Here is a 20,886-nt window from a genome sequence, read left to right as displayed (position 1 = left end):
AGCAGTAATTAAATAAATAAATAAACAAACAGAAATAAAATCTATTGAGGTGTTCCAGGAAGTGCTCCATGAAGGTGATGATGTCGCCCATGGTAGGATGCTGGCTTCCTTCTCCTTAATGCAGCTAAATATAAAATAGTATAAAACATTAATGATTTGGATCTATAAGAATTTCTCTTAATTCTTTGATTTATTCAACAGATATCAAAAACCTACTTTTTTATAAATGCTGAAATTCAACAGTGAACAGATAAAAATACCCTTTCTTATGTTGCTTCATTCTAATGTATAGTACTATAAAAATGTGTAATGATGTCTATTTGTATCTATTTATTCCTGCTTATTCATGTCTATTCTGGAGATACATGCATGTGTGTGGGTTTTTTATAATACTTAATTCAGAGAAGACAAATACAATTTTTTATTTCTGTTTGCTAAAGAGCTTTCACAAACCTTCAATACAGGAAGTGAATCTCCAGTTAGTGACAGTGTGTCTGCATATGTTGTATTTACAGAGCCCTGAGTTTCAACACTACTGCTATATCTGACTTACTCAAATTTGTGAGGCTTAATGTAGCCCTAAGAATACCACTAGAATTCCTGTCTACAACAAGACAGTTGTGATGGCTCAGGGATATGCCATCACAAGGTGAATAACAACCCATCTCCCAAGGTAAAGCTTTTAAAACATTATTTTTGATGTAGCATTATTATGACACATTGTCAAATACTACCAAAGTGAATATTTTTTAATGTAGTTCTTTCTCCCATGTCTAATGCCAAGAATGCAATTTCCCCGCTCAGAGTCATTATAGTTTTTTCATACTCTTCTACTATAATTCATGTATAGAAATATGCAGGTGTGTGTAGTATATATTGTACTGATGTTAAGGAAAATGTTACAATTCTAAGCATGCAATATTAATCTCTTACATTTCAATTTACACCGTATGTCAGGGACAATTTTGTGTGTGTGTGTGTGTGCATGCGTGTGCATATAAACACACAGCTATCTGTATCTGCTTCATTCTTATTAATGTTTGCATAAAAATATCATCCTTGATTCATTAATGTCCCCTCTGATGGGCACTAAAGTTGTTTCCTATCTCTTGCTACCATCTAAAAAGGCAAAATGATTGTCCTTGTTTCTGTGAATGAGTGCGTCTATAGGAAATGGAATAACTGGATCAATATCTATATCCAGTTGTCATATAATAGATACTGAAGTCACTTTCTAGAAGGTTGCACCCACTGACATTCCCACCAAAAGTTTATAGGGTTGACGGTTTCCCACACCTTTGTCAAGACTATTTGTTAAGACATTTATCAAAAGGATTACTTTATTAACCAGATAGGTGAAAATTATCTAACTGGAATTTTAACTTGAAGGTATTTAACTGTGAATGAAATTGAGCATCTTTCCAGAGGCATAATCTTTATAATAAGGAGAACAGTCTCTTTTAAGATGGGTTATTTTTCCAGTGTTCATTTGTGTCATATTTTTCAGAAACTTATCTGTGAAATCAATTTACATTTTAAAAAGCTATGCTTTTGTCTGGCATATGTGTTGTAAATGTATTTTATCATATTGGCACTTCCCTTTTAATTTTTTACTGTGTTGCTATTTGGAATATATATGTGAAAAAGTATATGGAAAAATTTGTTCAATATTTGAAATATGCAAATAAATATTAATTCCCATTATATATTTAACTTCTCTTTCTTGAAGTCAGGATATGGGATTCACAAGAACATACAAACTAAAAATTCTATTGAAAGTTTCAGTCCTGACTTGGAGCGCATAGATCTCATTTTCTAAATCACTGATGTTTACCTGTAAACCTGAAATTTGAAAGAATGTCCTGATTTATGTGTCAATTATTCTTCCACTTTTTTCCTCATTTTAGTCTCAGTGTCTACTTGTCTCTTAAGAAAACTTTATGAAAAACCAAGAAAAATAAGGAAAGATGGAAGAATTTAACTTTGGACAACACAGTATAACAAAGAGTACAAAGTTGAATAATAAAGGATGAATTTGGAACTGAAAAGAATTAGAAAATTTTCAGAGGTAAATTAAAAGGAAATAAAGATAGTCAAGGCAAGAGGTTAAAATAATTCTCATGTTGGACTGGAATGACTGACTTTTTGCTCATTGCAAAAATTTTATGTTTATTGTCTCTTTCTCTGTGTATGTGTGTGTGTGTGTGCACACACTCACCCACATACATGTAAATTTTATTAAGGAAGGTATTCTCAAGTATTTAAACAATCATCATTAGAATGATCAGTAGATTTACTAAGTAAATATATTATAATGGTACTGTCAGGTTCAAATAATGTGAAAGCCTATTGTAGTAAGTCATGTACATTTTCCTCTGTTACCACAACACAGTACAAAATATTTATTATTCTTGGCTATAAGCTAAAGGAACACATTCAGCTCAGAAGACACCTACTCATACCAAACCCCTAAATTAATGTTTACTTTGTTTGAAAAATCATTTGATTTCAAGTTGTTTTTCTATTTCTGATTGTATTATTTTCATGTGTAATTTTGTCATGCCACTGCAGTCCAGCCTAGAGGACAGAGTGACATTCTGTTTCAAAAAAAGATAATAATAATAGTTTGGTAAATATATTGAATAGTTACTATGAATTCCATTTTACTCAGAAAAAAATACAAAGAATTGTCAATAATAACCCATTGGAAAGTTGCAATTTCATTGCAAGAATATGTATTTGACCTCTAAATTTAGAATTTATTTCTTTTTTTTCCTTTGTAGATTAACTATTTCTAATCTGTGGTTTCTTCACATCAACTGAAACGATGCAGCAAAATAACAGTGTGACTGAATTCGCACTGTTAGGATTAACACAGGATCCCTTGAGGCAGAAAATAGTGTTTGTAATCTTCTTAATTTTCTATATGGGTACTGTGGTGGGGAATGTGCTCATTATTGTGACCATCAAGTCCAGCCGGACACTAGGAAGCCCCATGTACTTCTTCCTATTTTATTTGTCCTTTGCAGATTCTTGCTTTTCAACTTCCACAGCCCCTAGATTAATTGTGGATGCTCTCTCTGAAAAGAAAATTATATCCTACAATGAGTGCATGACACAAGTCTTTGCACTACATTTATTTGGCTGCATGGAGATCTTTGTCCTCATTCTCATGGCTGTTGATCACTATGTGGCCATCTGTAAGCCCTTGCGTTACCCAACCATCATGAGCCAGCAGGTCTGCATCATCCTGATTGTTCTTGCCTGGATAGGGTCTTTTATACACTCTACAGCCCAGATTATCCTGGCCTTAAGATTGCCTTTCTGTGGACCCTATTTGATTGATCATTATTGCTGTGATTTGCAGCCCTTGTTGAAACTTGCCTGCATGGACACTTACATGATCAACCTGCTGTTGGTGTCTAACAGTGGGGCAATTTGCTCAAGTAGTTTCATGATTTTGATAATTTCATATATTGTCATCTTGCATTCACTGAGAAACCACAGTGCCAAAGGGAAGAAAAAGGCTCTCTGCTTGCACTTCTCACATAACTGTAGTCATCTTATTCTTTGGCCCATGTATATTCATATATACACGTCCCCTGACCACTTTCCCCATGGACAAGATGGTGGCAGTATTTTATACTATTGGAACACCCTTTCTCAATCCACTCATCTACACACTGAGGAATGCAGAAGTGAAAAATGCCATGAGAAAGTTATGGCATGGCAAAATTATTTCAGAAAACAAAGGATAAATTGAGGGCCTGACCTGATTACTTTTTCAGTCAAATCATGATTTAACAGAGTAAGTATAGATAGCAGATAGGAAAGTACCTGAATGCTGTGGGAATAATATATCATCGTATCTAAGTTTGTGGGTTCCTATGTTTTCTAGTTAACAGGAGTTGTGACTACCAAGACATTGTCTTTTGTGCCAGAACTAGGTAGAGTATAGATTAATTCAGGTGATTACTGACCAGTAGTCTTTTCTTTTCAGATTATCTTCCTTTCCAGCCATGCATTTTCTAAAGTGTAAGCCTGACTATCTCTATGCACTCTAATCTAATGCATCTGATTTTCTTACTTCTTTCCTGTGCTTTTGACCACAGACTGATAAACTCCCTGAAATCTTCAATTTGGCTCTTCCTTTTCCTAAGAGCTCAATTCTGCCATTGCTGGTTGTGAACTCTACATCACAACTCTGTCTACACTCTGGTTTAATAAAAAGAAAGACATTTATACAATCACAAGTGTTCAAATTTGTGAGCACCAACAAAGAAATGTCAAATTCCTTCCCTAATGCATTTGCAATAAGGTATCAAGCTTCCTGCTGAACACTTCTAGGGCAAAGGAACTAACTCAGTATATCAAGATGCCCATTTACATTTTATCACTACTTTGTATTTAAAAAGTTCTGTATTTTTGAGTCAGAGGCTAATATACTGGAGATACAACATATTTCCTGAGCCTGAAGTGCAGAAGTGTAGAACATGGTTGAAACCAAATATGGTATGATCTATTGTGTTTAAAGTTGGGTGATGTCAATGAAATAAATAAAATTATCACAGGAATTCAGAAAACACTCAGTACACTTGTCTCTAGTGGGTTCTCCCTAAACAGGGAACCCACTACTGCTATAGGAAGTTACCTCTCTATTTATTCTGTCCTAATAATTGGGGCTGCATAGAATCACAAGTTAGAATTGGCAATGGAATTTTCATTCCCAGAGTGAGGACAGCAGATAAAAAGCGGCACTTTAGATATTCATATTACGGACTTTTAATATTCATCTGTTTCAGTGTAATAAGTGTACCACATCTTTAATAACTGTTGACAGATTCAATTTCATTTTTAACCTTATTTATCATTATTTAATGAAAAATATTACCAATTGAAATTATGTTCTCCTGTCAAATATAAATTTAAAATAAATTCAATTAAATAACATGAGTTTTTTAATGTGCTCACTTCATTTTGTTTTCTGTGATGTAATGTTTCTAGTTTTCAAAGTAGTGTCCCAAAGTTGACATGTCATACACGAGAAAGGCCATATATTTAATAGACAATGGAAATGTAATGATTCCATTATTAACTTATCTAGTATAGTTCACTACAACAACACATGTACATACACACACACACATATGCACACACATACCATATAAAAGCTTTTATGTTGATTTGCATTGCAGATAAATAATTGAACATTAAAAGTTAGGAAAAAGGTATATGGGTAAGCACAGGCACAGGAAAAAAAAAGAAAACGAATAAACTAAAATATAAATAAATAAATCAAGATTGGAAAATAGAATAAGAAGAAGCTATATAGGGGAAGAATATTGAAATGTTTTGTGTATTGTAGAAGTACTATTAGTTAAATCAAAATGGAAAATAAAGATAAAATATTTTAAAAGTTCTGCAACACCATATCCATTCAATGGGTAATTTTGGAGTGACCATCCTCCTTCAAAAGTGATTGACCTAAAAGAAAAAGTATGAATTCTGATTATCTCTTCATTTCAGGAACAAGTAGTGTTTAAATGTGTCCAAACTCTTTGTTTTTATTATACTTGTGTCTACTAAAATAATACAAAGTTTGGTATTTCTATTGAAAAATTTCGAGGTGAAAAATCTAAAGGTGAGAGAACTGAACAAATTAGTCCCTTGAGATTGTCTTGCTGAGAAGTAACAGCATTAAGGTTTTAACTCAGTTCTATATGTCTCCTATGTTGGTAAAAAAAATCTTAATTCAAACATCTTTTCAAATGGCCAAAAATATAAAAAGTATAAGGAAGTTGATGCAGTGATTATGAATTGCACTTATTTTAACTTTAAGATGGGTGGTGGAATATAATGATTAAAGTATTAAGCACTCTAGAGTCACACTACATAAATCCAAATCCTGGCTTTACCAATTTAAAGCTTTGTAACTTTAAGAAAAATATATGAAATCTTAGGCCTAATTTTTATCTGTAAATCAAAAGTTAAAATAGTTTATATTTAATTGGCTTGTCAACAGAATTAAAGAAAATGATATTCATAAAGAGCTTAAAAATAACAAATTTAATATGAACCATTTTCACAATAAAATAGATTTTTCAAAAAATTAATTTAAATCTATGTTTTTTATTAATATAAACCATCCATATTTATTAACGTTTTTCTTTTATTTTCAAAGAATGTAATTTATAATTTGAAATAAAATTTAACTGAAAATAATACAGTCAAGTTTTGTTTTAATAGGATTAAATAAAAACCTAACAGAATTTTAAGCATATTGGTATCACTTTAAAATAAAAGGAGGGAGTCTTTATGGAACATGCTCCGGTATCTGCACATTTGCATCTTCAACTTTAAATAGTCCGTATGTAAAGGAAAGAGAGGAGTATCCTTCTGAAATGAACATATAAGAGGGTAATCATAAAGTGGGGCAAAGGGATATCAATTAAAATTGGTTTCTGGCATGTAACTGAGGTTTAAAATAGGAGAGATAAGAGGTGAACAAACTCTAGATTATCATTTACACATAGTTATTAGCACACAACCTGGAATAGTGTATTCTACTTTTCACTCTTCTGATTCCTTCTCTATTCTTCATTTCACCTGAATGCTGACACATGGTGCAAGAGACAGATGATTGAAAATCTATTTATATTGAGGTCCCACAAGAACAATTTTTGGTTAATTGATTGGACTACTGAATACTTAATGAAATTTTCTTTCCTCTTTAACCTCCTTTTCCCTTGCCTTCCCATCTATTTTCTACCATGGTTTGTACACACACTTTTAGAAGACACCATTGAGAAGCAGGGTTGTAAAAACAAAGTAAAATTAGAGAGGAATATATATGGGTAGATAAGCATATAAAAATATGCTTAACACTATGTGTTATTAAGGAATTGTGAATTAAAACAATGAGATACAACTACACCCCTATTATAATGACCAAAATTCAAAATAATAACAACACCAAATGTTGACAAGTATGTGGGACAACAGGAACTCTTATACATTGCATAGAAAGGGAAATGAAAATTGACATTGAAGAAGCTTAAAGTTTTCCAAATAGGTTGAACCTAAAAATATCATTATAAAGACACATTGTAAATAAAATGTTAGAATGAAAAGACAAAGAGGTTGATCATGGAAAGTAATGTTAGCAGCATGGCAGAATAGGAGTTCTCCAGCTTCACTCCCCTGATGCTGACAGAAATTCAACTAGCAACTAACCAGAGGCAAAAAAATACTATAATGAGCATTCCAGAACTTGAGAGTGAGTCTGAGAAACCCTTTTGGACCAGAGAACTGAGGAAAGCCACATTTTCACATCTTCCTCATCCCAGGAGCCAACTGCAAGTCAGTGTTCTCCATGGAGGGAGCGTCTGCCCCCATTAAACCCCAGCAGCTGCATCATAAGTGGACCAAGCCTCAGTACTCTGCTTAAGACTACCCTAGGCTGGGAGGCAAGCCCAAGTAAAAACATATCAAGCGTAGTCTTAGGCCCTGCCATACCTGTGTGGCCTAGCAGCAAGCCCATAGACCTCACCCTGTTTCAGATTCCAGCACACAGCTCTGCAAAACTACAGATTCCAAACAACCATGGTGCAGCTAGGAGAGACATCCTGTCACCCTGCCTAATCAGAGATGTTTGTATTGCCAACCAGCAGCTCCATTTTGTGTCAGAGTTATCTCATCAGTCCATGAAGCATAGCCATCAGTATCATCTAACCTCAGAAGACAAAACATTATCCAGCACAACTAGATAACCCAACACCATGGTCTGCCTGTCTGGAGTTGCTACCAGCCAGCTCATCCAGAACCCAGAATAGACAAATAATAAAGGTTTGTCACCACCAAAGGTAGAAGAGGTGGTTATCTTCTCAAATGCACTGGTATCTATCTAAGAATACAAAGATTATGAAAAGTCAAGTAAACATAACATCATGAAAAGACCTAATAAAGTTCCAATAATAGACTCAGAAGAAGTGGAGATCTGTGAAACAACTGACAAAAGAATTCAAAATAATCCTTTTAAAGAGGTTCAGAGAACTTTAAGAAAATATAAATACAAAATTAAATAAAATTTGGAAAACAATGAACAAAATGAAAGATTTTACAAAGAAATAGAAACAATTTTAAAAGAAAATCAAAATCCTAGAGATAAAGAATAACTACATTAAAAAAATTCAATAGAAAGCTACAAAAGCAGTCTTGAAAAAAAAGAAAAAAATCAGTGAACTCAAAGATAAGACATCTGAAACTATCCAGTTAGAAAAGCAAAAATAAAAACGAATGAAAAAAATAAAGAAGGACTACAGGAATCATGGGACATCATCTGACAAACTATTATTTATACTTTAAAAAGTTTATGAAGCAGAGACAGCAAAAGACCCAGAAAACGTATTTAAGAAAATAATAGATAAAACTTTGTAAATCTGGGGAAAGCCAACATCATCCAGGTGCAGGAAGGTTAGTTGTCACCAATCAAATTCAACTGAAAGAGGAATTCACCAAGACAATCATCATCAAATTATCAAAGACAAAGAATACTGAAGACAGCAAGAATTAAAAAAAATTCACAGGGGGTGGAGCCAAGATGGCCGAATAGGAACAGCTCCAGTCTACAGCTCCCAGCATGAGCGATGCAGAAGATGTGTGACTTCTGCATTTCCAACTGAGGTACTGGGTTCATCTCACTGGGGACTGTTGGAAAGTGGGTGCAGGACAGTGGGTGCAGCACACCGAGCATGAGCCGAAGCAGGGTGAAGCATCGCCTCACCTGGGAAGCACAAGGGGTCTGGGAATTCCCTTTCCTAGTCAAAGAAAGAGGTGACAGATGGCACCTGGAAAATCGGGTCACTCTCACCCTAGTACTTCACTTTTCCAACGGGCTTAGCAAACTTCACACCAGATTCTATCCCGCAACTGGCTAGGATAGACCAATAATAGGCTCTGAAATTGCGGCAATAATTAATAGCCTACCAACCAAAAAAAGTCCAGGACAAGAAGGATTCACAGCCGAATTCTACCAGCGGTACAAGGAGGAGCTGGTACCATTCCTTCTGAAGCTATTCCAATCAATAGAAAAAGAGGGAATCCTCCCTAACTCATTTTGTGAGGCCAGCATACTGCTGATACCAAAGCCTGGCAGAGACACAACAAAAAAAGAGAATTTTAGACCAATATCCCTGATGAACATCGATGCAGAAATCCTCAATAAACTACTGGCAAACAGAATCCAGCAGCACATCAAAAAGCTTATCCACCATGATCAAGTGGGCTTCATCCCTAGGATGCAAGGCCCGTTCAACATACACAAATCAATAAACCTAATCCAGCATATAAACAGAACCAAAGACAAAAACCACATGATTATCTCAATAGATGCAGAAAAGGCCTTTGACAAAATTCAACAACGCTTCATGCTAAAAACTCTCAATAAATTAGGTATTGATGGGACATATCTCAAAATAATAAGAGCTATCTATGACAAACCCACAGCCAATGTCATACTGAATGGGAAAAAACTGGAAGCATTCCCTTTGAGAACTGGCACAAGACAGGGATGCCCTCTCTCACCACTCCTATTGAACATAGTGTTGGAAGTTCTGGTCAGGGCAATCAGGCAGGAGAAGGAAATAAAGGGTATTCAATTAGGAAAAGAGGAAGTCAAATTGTTCTTGTTTGCAGATGACATGATTGTATATCCAGAAAACGCCATCATCTCAGCCCAAAATCTCCTTCAGCTGATAGGCAACTTGAGCAAAGTGTCAGGATACAAAATCAATGTGTAAAAATCACAAACATTCTTGTACACCAATAACAGACAAACAGAGAGCCAAATCATGAGTGAACTCCCATTCACAATTGCTTCAAAGAGAATAAAATACCTAGGGATCCAACTTACAAGGGATGTGAAGGACCTCTTCAAGGAGAACTACAAACCACTGCTTAATGAAATAAAAGAAGATACAAACAAAGGGAAGAGCATTCTATGCTCATAGGTAGGAAGAATCAATATTGTGAAAATGGCCATACTGCCCAAGGTAATTTATAGATTAAATGCCATCCCCATCAAGCTACCAATGACTTTCTTCACAGAACTGGAAAAAACTACTTTAAAGTTCATATGGAACCAAAAACTAGCCCACATTGCCAAGTCAATCTGAAGCCAAAAGAACAAAGCTGGAGGCCCCATGCTACCTGACTTCAAACTATAATACAAGGCTACTGTAACCAAAACAGCATGGTACTGGTACCGAAACAGAGATATAGATCAATGAAACAGACCAGAGCCCTCAGAAATAATGCTGCATATCTACAACCATCTGATCTTGGACAAACCTGACAAAAGCAAGAAATGGGCAAAGGATTCCCTATTTAATTAATGGTGCTGGGAAAACTGGCTAGCCATATGTAGAAAGCTGAAACTAGATCTCTTCCTTACACCGTATACAAAAATTAATTCAAGATGGATTAAAGACTTAAATGTTAGACCTAAAAACATAAAAACCCTAGAGGAAACCTAGGCAATATCATTCAGTACATAGGCATGGACAAGCTCTTCATGTCTAAAACAACAAAAGCAATGGCAACAAAAGCCAAAATTGACAAATGGAATCTAATTAAACTCAAGAGCTTCTGCACAGCAAAAGATACTACCATCAGAGTACACAGGCAACCAACAGAATGGGAGAAAATTTTCGCAACCTACTCATCTGACAAAGGGCTAATATCCAGAATCTACAATGAACTCAAACAAATTTACAAGAAAAAAAAAACCCATCAACAAGTGGGCAAAGATATGAACAGATACTTCTCAAAAGAAGATATTTATGCAGCCAAAAGACACATGAAAAAGTGCTCATCATCACTGGCCATCAGAGAAATGCAAATCAAAACCACAATGAGATACCATCTCACACCATTTAGAATGGTAATCATTAAAAAGTCAGGGAACAACAGGTGCTGGAGAGGATGTGGAGAATTAGGAAATCTTTTACACTGTTGGTGGGACTGTAAACGAGTTCAACCATTGTGGAAGTCAGTGTGGCGATTCCTCAGGGATCTAGAACTAGAAATACCATTTGACCCAGCCATCCCATTACTGGATATATATCCAAAGGATTATAAACCATGCTGCTATAAAGACACATGCACACGTATGTTTATTGCAGCACTATTCACAATAACAAAGACTTGGAACCAAGCCAAGTGTCCAACAATGATAGACTGGATTAAGAAAATGTGGCACATATACACCATAGAATACTATGCAGCCATAAAAAATGATGAGTTCATGTCCTTTGTAGAGAAATAGATGAAGATGGAAACAATCATTCTCAGCAAACTATCGCAAGGACAAAAAACCAAACACCGCATGTTCTCACTCATAGGTGGGAATTGAACAATGAGAACACATGGACACAGGAAGGGGAACATCACACGCCAGGGCCTGTTGTGGAGTGGGGGGAGGGGAGAGGGATAGCATTAGGAAATATACCTAATGTTAAATGACAAGTTACTGGGTGCAGCACACCACCATGGCACATGTATACATATGTAACTAACCTGCACGTTGTGCACATGTACCCTAAAACTTAAAGTATAAAAAAAATGCACACTGAAAGAAGCCCAAATACAGCTTTCAGAAGATTTTTCAGCACAAACTCTTTAGGCAAGAAGAAATTGGGGTTATATATTCAACGTGCTGAAAACAAACAAACAAACAAACAGTCAACTAAGAATACTTTACCTGGCAAATCTGTTCTTCAGAAACAAAGGAGAAATAAAAATGTTCCCAGACAAACAAAAGTTAAGGGAGTTCATCACCAGGAGGTCTTCAGAGGAATTACCAAAAGTCTAAAATTTATGACATGACCCATATGAAACTAAAAATATGTCAACGGCATAAGTAATTCATACTCAGAGTTCTCTAATACTGTAAGGTTAGTGTGTAAAAAAAGTTGTATCCCTACGTAAGTTTTAAAAGACAAAACTATTGAAAACAACCGTAGCTACAATAAATTGTTAAGGCATAAAAATTACAAAAACAAATATAAATGTCGACATCAAAATCCTAAAAAGTGAATGGGATGAAAGTATAGAGTTTTTCTATGCAATGAAAGGAAAGTTGTTATCAGCTCAAAGTATACTGTTATAAGAGTAAGATATTTTATGTGAGCTCCATGTTTACCCATGAAGCAAAAACCTGTAGTAGTTGCACCTAACATGAAAAGGACTCAAAGCACACCACCACATAAAACCTTCAAACTACAAAAGAAGACAAGACAGGAAGAATCAAAAGATCTGAAAAAATGAAAAAAATAAAAAAATCAGAAAACAAATTGTAAATGGCAGTAGTAAGTTCTTACCTATTGATAGTTACCTTAAATATAAATGAGTTATATTCTCCAATAAAAACATTTACACCAACTGATTGGATTAAAAAACAATATACAACAATATGCTGCCTATAAGAGACTCATTTTACTAGTACGAACACACATAAATTTAAAGTGAAGGGATGGAAGAAAATATTCCATGCAAATGGAAACCAAAAGAAAGCAGAGGTGGCTATATTTATATCTCAAAATAAGCCTTTAGCCAAAAACTGTGAAAAGAGACAAAGAAGATAATTCTATTAATATAATGATAAAAGGATGAATTCACCAAGAGACATAACAATTAACTATGACTGCACCCAATTGAACAGCAGAGCATCTAAATACATAAAGAAATTGTTAGCCAGGTGTGGTGACTCATACCTATAGTCCCAGCTACTCTGCAGGATAAGGCAGAAGTATCACTGAGTCCAGGAGTTCGAGGCTGCAGTGAGCTATGATAGCACTACTAGACTTCAACCTGGACTCCAGTCCTGTCTCAAAAAATAAAAATAAAAATAAATAATTTGGATAATATTGAATATTGAAAAAAATAAAAATAAATAATTTTAAAAATCCATTATTTAGTGTTCTGAAGGGAGAGAGTCTGACATAAAATAATAGTACCTCATGTTTAAAAATGAACAGGTCCACTGAAACAAGACAAGGATGTCCATTCTCAAAATTTATTTTTATATTTAAATTAGTACTGAAAGTATTAGCCAGATCAATTAGGCAAGATAAAGAAATAAAAGACATCCAAATGGGAAAAGAGAAGCACAATTATGCCTGTTTAAAGATGACATAACAAAATACAAAAACAAATACAAACATGCTAGACCTCAAAAAATACCGTAAAGTTGCTGAACACAAGTCAATATACAAAATTTAGTTGAATTTCTGTACACTAATGACAAAATCACTGGAAAAGATATTAAGAAAACAATCCCATTTAGTATAGCATCAAAAATAATAAAATTATTTTATTTTATTTTATTTTTATTATTATTTTTGTAAGACAGGGTCTCACTCTGTTGCCTAGGGCTAGAGTGCAGTGGTGCAATCATGGCTCGCTGCAGCCTCAATCTCCTGGATTCAACCCATCCTCCAGCCTCAGCCTCCCAAATAGCTGGGACTACATGCATGCACCACCTACGCAGCTATTTTTTTAAATTCTTAATTATTATTATTTTTTGTGTGTGGAGACAAGATCTCACTATATTGCCCAGGCTTGCCTCAAACTCCCGAGGTTAAAGGATCATCCTGCTTCCATCTCCCATAGTGCTAGGATTACAGGAATGCACCACCATGCTCAGCCAAGAATAAAATTTGCAGATATAAACTTAACCAAGGAGATGAAAGACTTGTGCTTTAAAACTACAAATTATTGATGAACAAAATCAAAGAAGACACAAATAAATGAAAAGGTACACTTTGTTCATAGACTGGAAGACCTGGCAGTGTTAACAGTTCATGCAACAAAGGGATCAACAGATTCAATCCAATCTCCATCAAAATTTCAGTGGCTTTTTATACAGAAACAAAAGAAAATATTCTGAAATCCATGCAGACCTCATAATAACCCAGAATAATGAGAGTAATCTTTAGAAAGAACAAAGCTGCAGATACCACACTTCTTGACTTCAAAATATTTTATAAAACTATACTAATTTTAGTAGTATGACCCTAGCATAAATCCAGACATATAGTTCAATGGAACAGAATAGAGATTCTGCAAATAAATCCAGGCAGATATGGTCAACTCATCTTCAACAAGAATTACAAAAATACACCCTAAGGAAAAGAGAGTCATTTAAACAATGATACTGGGAAAACTGAATATCCATAAGCCAAATGACAAAAACAGACTCATTGTACAACATAGTTTAAAAATCAATTCAAATTTAATTAGAGATTTAAAGACAAAGAACTAGAACTGTAAAACTTATAGTACAAAAAAAAACAGGAAAAGATTCATCACATTGGTCTTGGAAATGATTTCATAGGTACAACAACAAAAGCACAAGCAACCAAAGACAAATAAGACAAGTGGGATGACACCAAACTAAAAGCTTCTACACAATAAAGGAATCAATCAACGCAGTAAGAGATAACCAGCATGATATGATTTGGCTGTGTCGCCACCCAAATCTCATCTTGAATTGTAGCTCCAGTAATTCCTATGTGTTGTGGGAGGGACTTGGTGAAAGATAATTGAATCACAGGGGCAGTTTCCCTCATTGTGTTCTCTTGGTAGTGAATAAGTCCCATAATATCTGGTGGTTTTATAAAGGGAAACAACTTTCACTTGGTTTTCATTCTTCCTTGTCTGCCACCATGTAAGACATGCCTTTCACCTTCCATTATGATTGTGAGTCCTTCCCAGCCACATAGAACTGTGAGTCCATTAAACCTCTTTATTTTTTAATAAATTACTCTATCTTGGGTATGTCTTTATTAGCAGCGTGAGAACAGACTAATACATAGCACAAAAGCAGAAAATATTCACATAATATGTATCTAAAAGACTAATATTCAAAATATATAAGGAACTTCAACTCAATTTCCAAAAACAAATAGTCTAATTTAAAATGAGAAAAAAAGAATTGAATAACAATGAAAAGATTTTGAACATCATAATGTCATTAAATAATTGCAAAGTAAAACAATAGGAGATTACTATACACTTATTTAGGATGCCAAACCAAAATACTGACAAGACAAAATGCTGGCACGGGGGAGGAACAACAGGAACTCTTATTATGAACTCTTATTATTAGGAACTCTTGTTTTGAGAATTCTCTACCAAGGCAAAATAGTACAGTTACTTTGTGAGACAGTTTGGAAGTTTTTTACAAAACTAAACATACTCTTACATGCAATGCAGCAATCACTCTCCTTTGTATTTACCAAAATGAGTTGAAAGCTTATGTCACAAAAAAACCTGCACTCATATGTTTACAGCAAGTTTATCCAGAAATGTGAAATATGGAAGCAACCAAAATGTCTTTGGTAGTTGAATGTATAAATAAACTATAGTATATCCACACAATAAAATAGTATTCAGTGCTAAGAAGAAATGAGCTATTAAGCCATAAAAAGACATGGAAGGGCCAGGCACGGTGCTTCAGGCCTGTAATCCCAGCACTTTGGAAGGCCAAGGCAGGTGAATCAAAAGGTCAGGAGTTCAAGACCAGCCTGGCCAACATGGTGAACCCTGTCTCCACTAAAAATAGAAAAAATTAGCTGGGAGTGGTGGTGGGCACCTGTAATCCCAGCTACTCAGGAGGTTGAGTCAGGAGAATCACATGAACCCAGGAGGCAAAGGTTGCTGTGAGCTGAGATTGTGCCACTGCACTCCAGGCCAGGTGATGGTGTGAGGCTCCATCTCAAAAAAAAAAAAAAAAAAAAAAAGGAGAAAATTTAAATGCAGTGCTTAAATGACTAAGTGAAAGAAGTCAATCTGAAGCTATGATTCCAAATATACGATATTTTGGAAAAAAACTGTGGAGACAGTAAAAAGGTCAGTGGTTTCTAGGGTTGGAGGGAAGGAGTGATGAAGAGGCATAGCATAGACATTTTTCAGGGCAGTGAAAAAAATCAGTGCTATTATAATAGTGGATACATATATTAGACATCTGTCCACACCCATAGAATGTACAATAGCAACAGTGAACCATGATATAAAATATAGAGTCTAGGTGATAACAATGTGTCAATGTAGCTTTATCAATTATACCAAATGTACCACCATGGTAAAGGATGTTGATAATGGAGAAGGCTATGTATGTGGGGGGCAGGGAGTATATGGGAAGTCTGTATACCTTCTGCCCAATTTTTCTTAGAACTTAAACTGCTCTATAAGTAATATCTATTACAAATATTATGTTTACAGCAATGAAAGGAAGAATTAACAAATTGGATGTCACAAAATTTAAAAATCCTGTTCTGTAAAACACTTAATAAAAAGATGAACCTGGAAGAACACATTTGCAAAACACATCTGACAAATGACTATTAAACAAAATTTACAAAGAACACTTAAGACTCAATAATAATAAAAAGCAAGCAACCCAATTAAAAAAAAAAAAAACATGAAACAGTGGTCAAAAGATCTCAAAAGACATCTCACCCAGGACAATATATATACACAGGAAATAAGGGAATGAAATTATGTCATAGGGAATTACAAATTAAGACAATGAACTATCACATATACCTACTTGACAAGCTAAAATCCAAAACACCGACATGACCAAATGTTGAAGATAATTTTAATTTCACTACCCTAATTTTATAGTCCTAAAAACGTGTAAGTTATCCTAAAGGAGGTGTTGCCTTGGTCACCTGGTGTTGGGGTATGATCACTCCCCAACTGAAGGGAACCACTTGGGAATTTCTCTATGAACAGAGCAAATATGAACATGCCAACACTTTTAAACTAGCAGTTAACACCTAGTAAACAGACATCCTCTGCTGTTCTGGAGAAGAATGTGTTTTAGAAATGAAGGATTAATTTAACTTGGAATAAGTACATTGAAGCCTTAGGAACCTCTGTGAAGTCTCCTAAAAAGTATTAGTCTCAGTACAACAGCATCCATTTTGGGGAAAAATTAAAAAGTTCAGAGGGGAAATTTCAAAATAATTTTCTCAAACTCAAGACCTAAGTTTATGTTGTTGTTGTTGTTGTTGTTGTCATCATTGTTGCCAGGTGCCGTGGCTCATACTTGTAATCCCAGCACTTTGGGAGTCCAAAGAATGTGGTTCACTTGAGCTCAGGAGCTCCAGACCAGCCTGGGCAACATGGCAATACTCTATCTCCACAAAAAATAAAAATAAAAAAATTAGCCAGATGTGGTGGCACACACCTGTACTCCCAGCTACTCTGGTGGCTGAGGTGGGAGAATCGCTTGAGCCCAGGAGGGCGAGGTTGCAGTGAGCTGAGATCCTACCACTGCACTGCAGCCTGGACAACAAATACCTTGTCTCAAAAAAAAATGAATATTTTTTAAATTTTGAATCTAGAATATTTGATTTCTGAGCTGTTTAACTCAACAGAAAATAATTGTAGAAGAGTTTGAAGAAAAGGAATTTGGAAACTCAAAGGAGAATGAATTAACCTCAGAAAACAAGTAATTGATAAAATGTCTAGACATATTTTAGCTGATAAAATCTGCCAATAAAAATGTTTTTTTTTTTCAGTATGCTTGGCTATTAGTTACAGTCCATGCTGATCAAACATTATAGGTTGCTGTATTTTGGATCTTACTACCCTTTTACCTCTTTCTTCCAAATCAAAGCAGATTGAACTAGCATTGGCATTTGAATTTGTGCAGTTAGTCCACAGATTTTCCATGTAAGTTTAGTCCACCCAATTCAAAAGCAGGTCTGTTCAGAGTTCCTCTTTGAATTCTGAACAGGCTGGAAGGAGGAAGAAGCTTATAGGATATTGGAAAGAGAATCTGCATCTTAAAAACTGAAACCTATTTGAAAGCAGACATTTTGGGAGAACAGATAGTCAATAGCAAATAAAAAGTGAGTTAATACAAAAAAATCATGTCCCAGCTCAGATAATACCAGAGATGACAGGAGTCTGCTCTTCCAAAATCTGAGCTACTAACGAATTTCTAATTTTTCCTGGAGTCTACAAGGGCCCTTATTATTGATCAGCTTTTACCAAAATATGATAAATCATGTTTTTAATAATGCAATGGGACTGACTGGACCCATCGCATTGTTCATTATCTCTAAAATGCCAATTACAATTTTATTATGGCATTCAAGAAATAAAACAACTAAATGCTACCCGCCATTCTTTCATGATAATAGCCATATGAAACATGGACATTCACCAGAGAAGCCTTGCAGAATTGCACGATAAATAGTAGGCAGAAATACAATGTCTGGTTGTTTGGGATAAAGGGTAAGGTGAGAACTTTTAGTATTATAAAACTATTAACAGATTACTAACTAGGTATTAATAGATGATTGCAAACCTTACGAAGATGTGAACAGATAAATCTGGTCAACAACAAGGTCTTAATTTTGCAAATTTAGGGTCAAAACTGAAGAGTTAAGGAAAGTACAAGAGACGCTACACCCAAATGTGCAGACTATCAATTTTACTTTGCTTTCATTTGAAGACAGATTTCTATTGATCTATCTTCCCATTCACTAGTCCTGCCATCATATCTGAAAGCAAAAACTTTCTACTTATGTTTAAAGATGAAGAAATTTGAAAAATAGTTATTTGGAATCTCCAAATGTGTGGGCAGTGTTTGTATATTTTTTAGCTTAACTTGTGAGCTATCAGACAGTATATAGATCACCTCTTTTCTTCCAAAAAGAAATCCTCCATCTATTATGATATGTGCATGGTAGTGAAAAATCAATGAGGTTTTCATGTGTGCTGGCTGCTGACATCCTAGGAACTGCAAGAGGAAGGGGCCCCATATCTCATTGTGTAGATTTTCACTTATTCTCTTACACACTTGTGAAATAAGAACATCTTAGGCCCCTTCACACTGAAAGCTGCTCGTGGCAAATGTGCCTTTCATTCTATTCAAAGTTATCCCTGTGCTCACTGAGATAGATGCATATCTGATTGCATCCTTTGAAAAAGCTAATCAGAAACTCAAATATTGATTGATGTCTCATGTCTCCCTAAAATGTATAAAACTAAGCTGTGCCCCAGCCACCTTGGGCACATGTCATCAGGATTTTCTGATTCTGTGTCATGGGTGCATGTCCTCAACCTTGGCAAAATAAACTTTCTAAATTAACTGAGATCTATCTCAAATTTTGGGGGTTCACATTTTTGGTAACCACAGAAGGATTCTGAGTGGAGATGCCCTGACCTTTGACAAATCTCCTATCAAAGCTTGGTCCCAGCATGAGCTAACTTAATGGGTCAAACCAATAGGACAATTTGCTGAGTCTGAGAGAACCCACTCCAGGGAATCCCTGATTTCCCAAAATTTGGTTGAGATCTAAAGTTTACTTTACTGTAAAACTCGTCTTTTGTTGGAGTTTCACTTGCTTCCTGAAAGGTTGTTGTATGGGTTCAAACCCCTAGAGCACGCCAACAGACAACATAAGGCAATGTGGAGCAACAAGCTCTTTTAATGAGTGCCTGGGTGCAGGCAGGCTGAGACCTAAAATGGCATCAATCCCAAGTGAGGACAGGGCAGCGGTTTTATAATCTCCTGTAAACAGGAAGTGTCCCCGTCTGACGTAACTGCTACGTAGTACCCAGACGACCTCTTTCCCAATCTTCAGGGGTACTTGTCTTCCAGACAGAGTAGGTGTCTTCTGGCCAGGGTACCTGTGTCCTGTCTAGCTCTCTTCCTGTTTCTGCTGTCTTGCTGGTGCATGCTGCTAGTGCAGGTAGCCTTGCACCTTGGGACTGGGCCTGAAAAGGGAGGAGTTATTCATCCCCCTAAGTTTTCAGGCCTTGGGGAGAATCTTTCATTCTTGTCTATTTGGCTATAGAAAAGGGAAAAGGAAAAAACTTTCTCAACAACTACTTCAGGCCTGACATAGGGGTGGTGTGGGCACCTCGGAAAAAGAAAAGCTTAATTTTGGGGATATTCTTGAGAGACCAGTTGGTATCCATTGTGTCGTAGGAGGAGCATCGTCTGGATTGTCTTGCAGTTAAATATAGTTTCAACAAGAGTTTTAATGGCTTTTATTATTAGTGGGATAACTCAGGGGAGAAACAGGAGGAACCCATTGATAAAGATTACTGTCCCTACCTGCATTTTAAATCCTCCTAAATTAGAGAACCACCCTCCTAGAAGTTTTGCTGGGTCCCATCCCTTCCAGGTTTGGACTGGTACATGGGCTACTTTTCTGATGTTTAAAGTGATATCTAGAACCACTTTTCTGTTATCATCTATGTTAAGACAGCAATTAGAGATATTAAATTTATCACAGACCCCACCTTCTTCTGCTAATAAGTAGTCTAGTGCTAACCTGTTTTGATAAATTGCCGTGCCCATTTGGTTTTGTTGTTGCATGAGCATTTCCAGGGCCAAGGCAGTTTGGCTAGTGACTATCTCTAGAACCGTCTGTAATTATTCTATTAAGCATATATATGGGAGTGCAATAACCTCATGAGCCATCCTCAGCCCAAGTGGCAGGACAATAATATTCAATAATCCCTTGAGAAGACCATTCATCCTCTTGCCATCTTTGGCTTTCTCCTACCTTTAAAGATCATTTTTTCTTTGTTTAGGTTATTATATGCAGGGACTCTGAGGGTGTTATCCACTGTTAATGTTTTGGAGGAAGGAGTAGCCTTGGGGATGAGCTGGACCCTGGTGTGATGGACTCAGTGAGGGAGTCCTTAGACTCTCACTGCAGTTGGTGTGCTGAGTATCACAGTGTAGGGGCCTGTCCACTTCGGTTGTAGCTTTTGGTGAGTGTTGAGTTGGCAAATAAACATGTCTGTGCCTGCAAGACAGTTATGTTGAGAGGACAAGGAGGTGTCAACAGGGAG

At 35.8% G+C, this 20,886-nt stretch overlaps 1 protein-coding gene across 1 annotated transcript; it reads left to right on the top strand.

Moving 5' to 3' along the window:
- Nucleotides 1-515: 515 nt before the first annotated feature.
- On the top strand, nt 516-3,758 carry LOC100982710 (olfactory receptor 4C11). Its single transcript, XM_008964310.4, is given in 4 exon segments — nt 516-673; nt 1,908-2,068; nt 2,784-3,525; nt 3,527-3,758. Coding segments are annotated over 2 exon segments (930 nt in total). The 5' UTR covers nt 516-673; nt 1,908-2,068; nt 2,784-2,827.
- The last annotated feature ends 17,128 nt before the right edge of the window (nt 3,759-20,886 follow it).

This window comes from Pan paniscus, chromosome 9, assembly GCF_029289425.2.
Source record: "Pan paniscus chromosome 9, NHGRI_mPanPan1-v2.0_pri, whole genome shotgun sequence".
In the NCBI taxonomy this organism is placed as follows: Eukaryota; Metazoa; Chordata; class Mammalia; order Primates; family Hominidae; genus Pan; species Pan paniscus.
The sequence above is the reverse complement of the archived record's forward strand: the minus strand, read 5'-3'. Positions and strand labels throughout refer to the sequence as shown.